Here is a 12091-nt window from a genome sequence, read left to right as displayed (position 1 = left end):
ATTGACAGCACTAAATGACAAGGAAAACAAGTGACAGTAATCAAGTGACAGATGACAGAGAAGGTGGGAGGTTCCCGACCGTAGTCAAGAACCAGAATCGTAACACATAACCACCCTCCTCCAGGCTCCAACCTGTCGCCCCCCTCTCCCCTCCCCTACCCTCTCTGCCTCCTTTCCCCTACCGGCTCCTGTATCTTTTGTTGCTTGTTATTGTGGCTCTATGTTCCTGTGTAGGGCTGACCCCTATTAGTCGATTAGTCGATTAGTCGACTAATCGGTCGAAAGGAGCCGTAGACTGCCAACCTCTTAGAAAAAAAAAAGAAGAAATTATCATTTTTTGTATCATTCTTTCCAAAAGAAAAGAGGCCTAGAAGTGTGGCTAATGCTAATGGCACGCATACCAGAGGCTAACTGCCTAAGAAAACAGGCACAGAGGCACTGAAAGAGGATTTCACCCATCTAATGAACACACTAGACTAGACAAATATCAAGATGATCAGTGGACCAATTGCATGCTTTTGCAGAGGACAAGAAGCCTTCAGTCAACTCCTTCAGACATTAAGCACCCCCCACAGCCCAAATGGAATGATAAAAATATATATATATATATATTTACTAGGGATGCTCGATATTGGCTTTTTTACCGATACCGATATACCGATATTGTTCAACTCTTAATTTCCGATACCGATATCAATCGATACCGATATATGCAGGGTTTCCCCCCCCCCCCCCCCCCCCCCCAAAATATGGAATAATTTCAGGTAATTAACATTACATATATCTTGTTGTGGAATTAACATAATTTTTTCTTTTTTCTTTTTGAAAACCGATACCGATATTTTCCGATATCACATTTTTTTTTTTTTTTTTTTTTGGGGGCATTTTATCGCTTTATTTCTACTGAGCAGTCCAGTAGGGAGAGACAGAGGAGGAATGGGAGACAGAGTGGGGGGAAGACATTCGGCAAATAACGACGGGTTCGGGAGTCGAACCCGGGTCGGCCATGTCGCGGCTGAGCGCACTATGTGGTTCGCCACTCGGGCGCCCCCCGATATCACATTTTAATGCCGATATCGGCCGATAATATCGGTAGGCCGATAATATCGGACATCCCTAATATTTACCTTTTTTTCTTTTAGTCAGCAAATTTTGGCCTATCATAGTCGACTATCCAAATCCTTAGTCGAGGACAGCCCTATTCCTGTGTATTCATATTGTTCCCTGTTTCCCCTGTGGTTCTATGTTTCTTTTGTTTCTTTGTTTTTTCTTTCTGCCTACTGTCAGCGACTTCGGGTTACTGAGAAGCGCTCTATAAAATAAATGAATTATTATTAATTACTTTGCAGTTCTGTTTACAGCTCTGTTTACAGCTGTCCTCAATTGTACACGTGATCTTCTCAAGTCATATTGGGTCATAGTGACCGGATAGAGGAATAGCGAGATATACTCTGTCATCGGGGAAGGCACACATTTCTCCTCCACATGCTGAAGTGATTAGTGGAAATAGGATCCTACTTTATTTTATTTCCTTTCTTTTGGCCGAAGTCGTTTCTCATTTTTGTGTGGCCAACTGCAAATTAAGTACTGTAGACTTCTCCAGCAGTTGGAAGTAGTGTAGCTTTTCAACATGCAAGGGAAAACCCAGTTATTTTATAATTAATTGCTCCTGTTATTAGCTGTGAGAACAGCTACTAACCCTTTATCTTTCATTTCCTCCGTCAAAGTAACATGTCCTGTAGTGGGATATGCTGGAAATCTCTCGACTTGGCAATCCAGAAGACAATTGAGCCAATGAAAGCATTGTAATGCAAAAAGCTCACAAGGAGGAAAATTAGCATGGAATGTCACAGCCTCAAAGATATTATCATAAAGATATTATCATAATACTCAAATGTTTTGGTGACAGAACTTTGATTTGACACTCAAATGAGGAAGCTTGTGTTGAGGTTCATAGTGGTAACGAGGTAATGGGTTCCTTTTTGTGTCAATCTGTGACATCTGTGTCTTTGTCTCAATAATGTGTGTTTTTCTGCCAGGTTCTCCTCTGGTGATATGTGTGGTCTCCATGACCTCAGCGCTGGACAGTTATGGTGAGGTTGATAAGTAAGTAGCCACACGCAGACCTGCCCCTTCAGAAGATAGATCAGATACAGTACATTCACAATCAGTTCCATCAGAACTCAGAGGCATTGCATTAGAATGACACATGTAACCGTCACGAAACGGGGACTTCGAAAGCCATTCAGTTTTTCAATAATATTTTATATTATCAGTAACCGTGTAAGTACATGTAATAGCATTTTTACTTTGTTGGAAATATATGGAAAAAGTATAGTTTTACGGGAGCATCTGCTCTCTCTTCTCTCTGCCCTGTCTCTCAGCTGTTGGCTGTCCTTGAAGAATGGAGCCATCTGGGCATTTGTGGCACCAGCGCTGTTTGTCATTGTGGTGAGAGATCTAGCACAATATTATGCAGTCAAATTCACAATTTAGACACTATAATTTCATACTATACTATAATTTATGAATAACTAAACTAGAATTGAATCTGGTTTGAGTTTACACCCTTATTCAGATTGATTACCAAAAAAAGAATTGTGTCTCTTGCTCCATAAAAGTTACATATAACACTGTATGTATTTGTGTCTTCCTTTCTTTCAGGTAAACATCGGCATCCTTATATCTGTTACAAGGATCATATCTCGGATCAGCGCGGAGAACTACAAGGTTCACGGAGACGCCAATGCAGTCAAGTGAGCAACTTTCATTCTATAACTGTTTCTGTATACGGCGATTAGGCCCATTGGTGATGATCTCCCAGCCTACATGACCTCATTGCTGGATTGGAGCTTTGGAGCTAATCATACTTGCTCTGGTGATTGACTTACACTTTCCTGGAGTTTGCACTGAATTAGGAACATCTGCTTTTAGCTTCTGTGCCACAATGTTTTGCAATGCACTTTAAAACTCAATTCATTAGTATCTATTGGTCAATTTAAATCTTTAATAGCAAACCACTTCACCTCAGTCTGCAGTTGTTTGTAATTATTTTAAATATTGAATTGATTGACTTTCTGTTTCTATATTGTTTTCTTTTTTTGCATTTCTTGTTTTGTATTTCTCTACATCATTTTAAATGAGAGCTTGCTCTCAATGATCCTTTGAGATTAAATACAGATTGAATTGAATTTAATTCTATTGATTCAATTCACTTCACTTCAAACCAATTAATTTAAATTCTATTCAATACAATTCAATGCATTAAACATGTGTACGAAAGTATATCGCTGTAGTGTTCTCAGCTATGGTTGTTTTTGATGTAAAATTAGCTGTGTCTCTTTCTGTATGGAGGTTGACTGCTAAGGCGGTGGCTGTGCTCCTGCCTATCCTTGGCATCTCCTGGATCTTTGGTGTTCTGGCCTTCAACACGCACTCTCTGCTCTTCCTCTATATTTTCGCTGTGTTCAACTCACTACAAGTAAGTTCTTAACAACAACCAGCCTCCCCTCTCCCCCAAACTGTTGGCATTCATTTCTGACTTCCACTGAACTTGTTATTTTTTATTTTATTTCTTTCCCCAAAGGGATTCTTTGTGTTCCTGTTTCACTGTCTTCTGAACTCTGAGGTAAGGTGCAATTCAATCCCAATGCTGTTGCCTTGCCCAGCGATTATTCCAATGCTAGGTTAAAGGGGAACTACACCCATTTTCATACATGTTATTCCTATGGTCTAAAACAGTCCAGAAATGTTAGTGAGAACAAACAATTCTCCCAAATACAAAAACCTGAGTGCTAAATTGTAGCCGTACTGTATTGTACCCATTCTGCAATCTGTTAATAAAGTTTCCAATCAATCAATCAAACTTCAGATTTATGATGTCATCGGGTATAAAGTCTGATGATGATTTTATAGATGACACTGTGAGCAGCCAGTGGAATGTTCTTAGTTCATAGGTGCATTTTATGATTCAGAACTGTGAACCCTACTATAGAATACATTTTGGGTATAAAAAAAATAAAACATACATTCTGTGGGTACACAAAATCTGTCTCCCATTCATTGTCTATGGAGCAGCTCCATACTTTACACTTGATGACATCACAAGTTTGATTCTTACTTCTCTGGGTTCTGGCTTTATGAGAGAGTAGCTTATATTCAGATATTGATTGAACTTGATTGGCCATAGAAATTATATATTGTAATTCTTCATTTGGGTGGTGTTCCCATTTAACCTCTATTTATCACTGCTGTCTCGTGGTTTTGGTGTTATTCTTTCTGTAGGTCAGAGCTGCTTTCAAACACAAAACCAAGGTGTGGTCTCTCACCAGCAGCTCCATCCGAAACATCAATGTGAAACCTTTCAACTCTGACATTGTGAGTGTTGATGATTCTCAAGAACAGTTCTTACTATAAAGTTCAACATTTATATACTTACGTTTTAGGCACTTGGCAGATGCTCTTATTCAGAGAGACTTTACAACATGTGCATCAGTAGACAGCAATCAGATTCTTGTATCATAGGAAGTCAGGAGTACTGACTCTAACTACCTCGATGTAACCCCCATCCCCTTCTAGATGCACAAAGAAGGCATGAATCCCACGAAGATGAACACGTGGGACAAGAGCACCAACTCAGCCAATCGAATCGACCTCTCCGCCGTCTAAACCTCCGGATTGTCACATATCTGTCGATGGACTGAAGCAGAATGACGTGAAGCTTACTAGTGTAGATGACAAACACTGGCCAGAGTGTTGTTTCCCACCGTTGTGATGTGATGAATGAATGGCACACTCGTGTCCACTCTTATGACAAAAAAAGATACCAAAGGAGGTGTTCTGGGGGATACTGTAGCTGACAAGTAGCCTCACCTTCAAAGACAAACAGACTCAAAAGGACTGTGCCTGATAACTGCTCCGTTTCATGTCTCATTTAAAGGCCTCTTGTGTTAGCCAAAGCTAGGGCAAAGACTTTTGAGGAGGCACGCCTATAGTTTAGCAAACTGACAGAGCTGTATGATCCTTGAGTATGGTTCAGGTTCTACAATTACATACCATGAGGTTCCTTATTGTGACAGTTCGTCTGCCCACAGTCTGAACATGCAGAAGTGTTTAGACTAAACAGTTTTTCAGTTGGTTTTGTATTTGGCCAGACATTATTTAATTAGCAGTGATATGCTCTCTGACATGTAAATCATCTTTTTCCATGTAATAGTACATTATAGCTCCATCTGCTTATATTTGCTTATAGAGTATATGGTAGTGGCTGGTCTAATCGCCTGATATGAAGCTAATTTTGGTAGAAAAATTATAAAAGTAGCTACACACTTGTACCTCCGATGTAATCGTTTATTGAGGTATTAAAGAAAACATGTGTTTTGACAGCTAAGCTGACTTTGTCAGGTATTTTATGTCTCAATAACTTATTGTATCAGAGCTCAGAGTGTGTTGCTACTCTTATCATTTTTCTGTCTGTTTTCGTCAGCCCGGCACCTCATCAATACATGTGTGCCTTTCACCTGCTTTTATTAAGCTAATTTGGTATCATGATTTATGATTCTGATTCAATTCATGATCATGATTGTCAGACAGGGTTATGGATGAGTGCAAATGTGACTTATCATCTTTGATAAGGACAGAGAGTAGCAGTTTATCTTTTCTAAAGTACATACAGCATGTGTACTGTGCACTGTACACCATGACAAGTCAATGAGAGGTTTCATCAGTCGACTGTTATTCATTATCCTCCATGTTGCTGTTGCCAACAGTGAATATATCCCTGCAACACGTCCACACTGCAGTATCATTATTATTTAAATAGTTTTTATTGGGTTTTTTTAAGGTTCAACAACAACATTATATACATACATACAAACATACATACAATACATGACTACATATAACCACACAATACCTAAAATAAATGAAAAATACAGTAAACAAAAAGAGGAAAAGTAATAATAATAATAAAAGAAAATTACATCGTTCTTATGGTTGTCACTTGCCATACAGAAATTGCCTATCTAATAAATCACTGTCTTATGCCTAAACATCCTCAGCCAGGAATTTTAGATACTGCAGTATCAAAATGTTATTTTTGTTCACACAGAAATTATCCATTTTTAGTAACAGCAAATAGGAGAACATAAACAGTATTTTATAGAAGATGTTCCAGTAAACCAGACTCCACATTCTGATGTATTTATTTATCTATTTTGTGATGCAAAGTTCTGTATGAGGTTTAGAATTGTATTTGCTAAGCGTGCCAAAACAGATCACTCGTTCTGTTCTCATGTTGTTCAGTATTGACTCTCCGTCTGTGTGCTTTCTTCTTGAATTGCATTGACTATGGTATTTTGCAGAATCTCACATCTTAGAGGACTGCAGTATTTGATGTGTTTTAACAAGTAGTGAAATATTGGTTGTGTTTTAGACACAATTCTGTGAATTATTTTGTTTTGCTGAGCGTTTTTCTGTTGCTAATTTTCTTCTAAAGGTCAATACTTTCATTCAATAATGAGAACGGCTTTGATTTGAGTCCAGCCAATTGCCTTTTATTTTGATACTGTGAGATTGGTAGGGAGATAAACGTTTTAAAATTGTTGATTGATCTTACACTGGGCCAACAATATATTGTTTTTCTGAAATATGATTTACTGTAAATTTACTGATTTACTGCTCTACAATAAATGTCTATGTCACTTTCCATGACTAGTTACATACAGTAGTTTTTAAGTACTTCAAAATACATACAATCACATCTTTCATTGGTTGTTTTTTAAGGTACTCTTTTCAGGACTGTGCTTCCAATTTTGTTTATTAAAAAACCTTTACGAAAATAAATTATGGAATATTTTGTCTTCATTGGGATTGGACGTCAATGTGCATGTTGTGTCATGTCCGACGACCCATCCCTTACGGGATTATAAGACACCTAAATCAATAATTGAATATAACAATCACTTCCCAAGGTTTGTAAGCTACACCGTGCACACCATCAGAGGCCAAAATAAATACATGAATGAATGAAAACTTTATTTAACAGATTGCAGAATGGGTACAATACAGTACGGCTCAATACATACAATTGTTAAGGGGATGCAGACCTGAGAAAGACGTTTGTCTTGTTTCCATCAGGGTCCCCCATTTTCAATTCATATAGACATTTATGACATACACAACATACATGACATTTATGGCATAGGGACATATAGGTATTTAGTACTGATACATTTGTGACATAACGGTATTCAAATATACAGTACTGTTACCCCTAGATCCTGACAGCGTATATACATATGATGGGGAGGGGACTGTACATTAGGAGGGGGTGGGTGGGTGGGAGGGAAATATACATACGGCGGGGAGGGAATATATACATGCGGTGGTGAGGAGACTGTCTATTAGGAGGTGGTGGGGGTTTTGGGCATTTACGGTGGCCAGTTTCGAATTGCAGCCTCCCGTAGGTGCTCTTTAAGAGCGGTTTTGAATGTGGGCAGGGATTCACATTCCTTTACAGCTTTGGGTAGGGCGTTCCACATTGTTGTGGCATAATTGCGAAACATATCACATATATGTTATTTTTGTACGTTTATCCCAAGCTTTCTCTAAATATTCTGCAAGTGCAAATAACCTGTGATCAAAAATCCATCTGCATCACTAAACCACATTAACTCAAGGGTTTTATACCTGTCAAATAACTTTTGACGCAACTCATAATATAATGGACAATAAAACATACAATGAAACTCATTCTCAATATCAATATTACAATTACAGTAATAAATACAGATCCGCTCTTCTGTGACCCTACGGTAACGTCCGGTTTTGAGGTGCAGGGACAAAATCCCAGAGCGGAGCTGGGCACATAATGAATGACCTTTGTCTTTTAGATAATGGAACACACACATATTTTTCATTTCTATAACAACTTTTTATCGTACTAAATGTTCTTAGTTTTGGTTTATGTAGTATTTCCTGTGAACATTTAATCTGATGTATGTTAGACAAGGCTTCCCTAACCAAGGAGATGTTTACAGTATTTACATTCTGGAAAAGGTCAGATGCTCCAATTTAGCTGAGACTCTCTGGCATTTTATAAATCTGTTCCATAAAGCTAACATGCTGCCTTTCCATCTTATTCCACACGTTTCCCATCCCATATCTCCCGTTATTGCTAATACAGGGGTGAATTTATGGACTCCTAGAAAGTACCGTATTTCCCTATTCTGTGCCTTTTCTCCTTTTATATTTACTTTTTAACCCCATACCCCTGCCATATAGTCCATAACAGGGCAAACACATGAATGAAATAATTTGGAGTAGGTAGCATATCCCAAATCACCCAGCTGTTTCGTTTTTGCTTTTATACCACCCAGTGCCATACTAGCAGATTCAGCCAATGCAGCTGTACCATGTTCAAAGTTCAGATGATCCTCCAAAATTAAGCCTAAATATATATATATTTCAGCATATTCTAATTTGTGTTCCCCAAAGTAAAACTGAAAATTACTCCTTTTAATCTTAGTCGATCTGAAATGCATGGTTTGAGTTTTACTGTAATTAACGTAAGGTTATGTATATAACCAAGTTCTGTGAATGCTAGTGACGCTCAGCGTCATATTGCATATATCTCGCTTCAGCGTATATACACTGAATAATTTCAAAATGTACCTTTACATACCAACATCTGTCTGACCACACCCCCATCTGCTGCCTACATAAGCAGGGGTAGGGCCACACACTCCTTCCCAACAAATTTCACCACAATGAAAGATCAAGGGCCGCAGTGGCGCCTAGACGCTGAGCGTCACTAGCATTCACAGAACTTGGTTATATACATAACCTTACGTTCTGTTTCATGCTAGCTTCCGCTCAGCGTCATATTGCATAACAGGAGCTGAGCGGGAGCTAGAAGCTCGACAGATGTACCCCACTGAGGCCCCCCACAACCATCAGAACCGGGGAGGACCGAGCCCCCCCGACCCTCCCTAATGGAGGGATACCCTCCCTATTGGAGGACGGGAGGGAGACGGATCCGACCGTGCGAAAAGGAACTCGAGCAACTCAACGCACAGGGTGAGCAGACCGTGGCTTGACCCCACGACTACGAACACACGCACAACCCGCATGCCACCAGGGAACGAACGGAAGGAACAAACCTTGTTACTGCCCCCAAAATCACATTGTCAAGAGCAAACTCAACCCCGTGGCAAGGCCGTAGCAGCGGAGCGCGAAGGAAGACCCAGACCCACTGAAGGGACTGGATCCCCCGGAAATAGGGGGCCCGGAGAGGTCAATGACGCCAGGCATCAAGACCACACCAGGCGGTCACTTAGTGACACCGCCCCCCACATCGCCAGCGTATTCGGACAGGGCCCGTCCAAGAGCGGGCCCTCCCCCCACTAGTACGCCGCCTGGCACACTGACCCTGCAACACAGGCAGTCAGCATGGCCGTAACTTGAAGCACTCAAAAGGCTAACCATAACGGAAGCAGGCAGCGCACCGGGAAAACCAGGCAGCAGGCTTTAGACCCGAGCCTGGAGCACTGCGGACGAGACAGGCGCCAAAGGGGTCAACTGAAAACAGCACCCCGGCGGAAGGGGCGTATGCTGGCATTGTTGTGCACCATGACAAAGCCTCCATCAAAAAAAACCCACCCAGAGGGGTCGAGGCAGAGAAGGCTGACACGATTGGCAGACGTCATGAACGTGCAGGGGCACACTCAACCGGGTAACCCGGGAGTTGACTCTGCTCCAACACACCAGGGAATCAACCACCCTCTTGGTACCACATGCGGTGGTTGTTCCTATAACCCCTCAAGAAAAAACTCCAAAACACACCTGCGGGTATACACCAGCTATACCGCAGTACAAGTGTTTCAGTTTCCAAAAAAGGGTTATTCCAGGCCTACGGGTCAACAAAACATTACTTCGGACCGGGCCCGGCGGCTCGGGAAGCACACAGGGCTACCAGAGGAGGTCCAGAAGACCACCCCAACAGCCCCCTCTTCGCCATGCGTGAGAGAGGAGCGAAAAGAATGGAGAACCAGCCCCTTTACAATAGTGCAGAGTACAACATGTACCCAACAAAGGGTCTCCATAACGCCTAACCCTGTGACACCCGGGCCGACCCGGCATTTTTCCCCCCGAAAAAAGCACAAGTCCCTCAGGGTACCAGAACAGCAGATCTGCGTCCCCGGCGGACAACGGGTTAACTGACCTGGACCAGCGTGACCAGAACCAGTCCCGTGCCCTAACCACGCCGACATGCCCACTCCAGGAGAGGGGGTAGGTATGCGTGTCGATCTAAAACATGAAAAGAGGGCACCACCCAGACGGTCCCATTTGTACCGCGCTCCGTGGCCCACATAAGCCACATTGCTGTATTTAGTGTATTCATTAGTGGGTCATATTCCTATATGTAACATATCTCATTTTATCAACCTAGAATTCACGGCAGTGTCTAGATGCTGGAACTAGCTCCCATGCTAGCGCAGATGCTAACAGCACCGGCTGAGATCCAGGAACAGCGCAGTCATTCCCTACCCAGGACAAAACCTCCTAGAAGGGAGAGGTTCTAGAAGGAAGACAAGGCTCTATGAAGATAATGGGGTAAGTTTGAAGAACATTTTTAACACACACATGAACGTTTTATAATTATCATCACAATATGTAAAAAAAAATTATAATTTTTTTATCAAATCTAGTTTCATTCATTAATTAATAACTTTTGAACAATAGATGCTATTTCTAATCTGTCAGCTGTTCTATATTGCCAACAAGATTGTCTACATTCCATTCAATATATACATAAATCTGATTTAAGCAAGGAAAGTTAATTTAATACATTTTTATCTTCCAAGTTTAATTTCAACAAGTTCAAGTGCAACTACATATGAACCATAACAATAAAAATTATGATGATAATCATACACTTATTTTATATCATTGGAAAGCCCTAGTTGTTAGCTTTAAAATGGCACCAAATATGAGGTACTTTGAAATACCCAGTAACTAATAATCTATCACAAACCAATGCAATATCATGTTCAGGGATTTCCTAAATACAAAATAGCCCTTAACATGATTATTTCCAGTGCCACGATTATTTATTTCAAGATAAACAAACAGGCAAATAGCCTACCTTCGTCAATCTGGACAAATACATTAGGGCCTATAGACTAGAAAAAAAGAAAATCTGTTTTAAATGCGGTTACTTGCCTTGTTGTGGAGTGGCAGGACAGCTGTCTCTGTTGTGGGGGGCGTGGGCGTTGGAGGTTGTGCACCGGTATAGCGAAACTAAGTTTGCTTTGGATAAGCTGATTCTTCTGAAGCTGCAACTTTCTTCTCTGGGGGAGCGGCGGTGGCATCGTTGGTTCAGGTAACAGGTTGCGTTGCAGGTAGGAACATGATACTGTTGTCAAATGATCTGTTTATATCTGTTTGTATTTGCGGGCGGGGGCGTGGTTGAAGACGCGCTTTTGTTATGGGTGGCCGGGTACTTAGCGCACAACAAATGGATAGAGCGCATTTTTGTGTGCGCGTACACGCGAGTACACATCCGTGCCTCTTCTGCCTCAGTGATCTAGTAACACGGCGTGTAACCGCGTGTGTGCACGACTGTCTGCACCCCTGGTTAGGGCTCTCTGAGGAGGAGGCACTGAACCAATACACACTCAATAATCTAATTGAATCGAATACACCCACAATAGAGCAGAACTCCTCTTTGAAGTTCTACTCACCTTGACAATCTGAGGAGGAGGCTCTGAAACTCTGAGGAGGCTCCCTCACTGGGAAGGAGAGTCCGAACTCACAGAAGGCACTTCTCCCTGAGGAGGAGCTTCGTGAGGAGGAGCTCTGACAACTCCCTGAAACAGATCCATAACATGGACCTGAACAACCCACGGAAGTCTTACCAATAGTGACGTACTCTATGGCGGGGGAATTTCCGCGGTGCACACGCCCAATCTTTCAGGGCGTGGTACCAGCAAACTCCCTCCCCCCCCCCCCCCCCCCTTACCCTGTAACGTGCCGAACAGCAACGTGACAGGAACCCTGAAAGACAGGTGGTTTTAACCCCTGACCAATC

At 41.6% G+C, this 12091-nt stretch overlaps 1 protein-coding gene across 5 annotated transcripts in view; it reads left to right on the top strand.

Moving 5' to 3' along the window:
• adgrd1 (adhesion G protein-coupled receptor D1) overlaps window positions 1–6837 on the top strand; it is a 65518-nt gene extending 58681 nt beyond the window's left edge. For all 5 annotated transcript variants that reach the window (XM_084334337.1, XM_084334335.1, XM_084334334.1 and 2 more), the window contains 7 exons: window positions 2040–2106; window positions 2385–2451; window positions 2665–2756; window positions 3355–3481; window positions 3587–3628; window positions 4285–4377; window positions 4579–6837. In XM_084334337.1, the coding sequence (XP_084190463.1) occupies window positions 2040–2106; window positions 2385–2451; window positions 2665–2756; window positions 3355–3481; window positions 3587–3628; window positions 4285–4377; window positions 4579–4668 (578 nt within the window). In that variant the 3' untranslated portion in view covers window positions 4669–6837. The remainder of the gene's footprint in view (window positions 1–2039; window positions 2107–2384; window positions 2452–2664; window positions 2757–3354; window positions 3482–3586; window positions 3629–4284; window positions 4378–4578) is intronic.
• The last annotated feature ends 5254 nt before the right edge of the window (window positions 6838–12091 follow it).

The sequence above is a fragment of the Notolepis coatsorum genome (assembly GCF_963971535.1).
Source record: "Notolepis coatsorum genome assembly, chromosome: 1".
NCBI classification, from domain to species: domain Eukaryota; kingdom Metazoa; phylum Chordata; class Actinopteri; order Aulopiformes; family Paralepididae; genus Notolepis; species Notolepis coatsorum.
The sequence above is the reverse complement of the archived record's forward strand: the minus strand, read 5'-3'. Positions and strand labels throughout refer to the sequence as shown.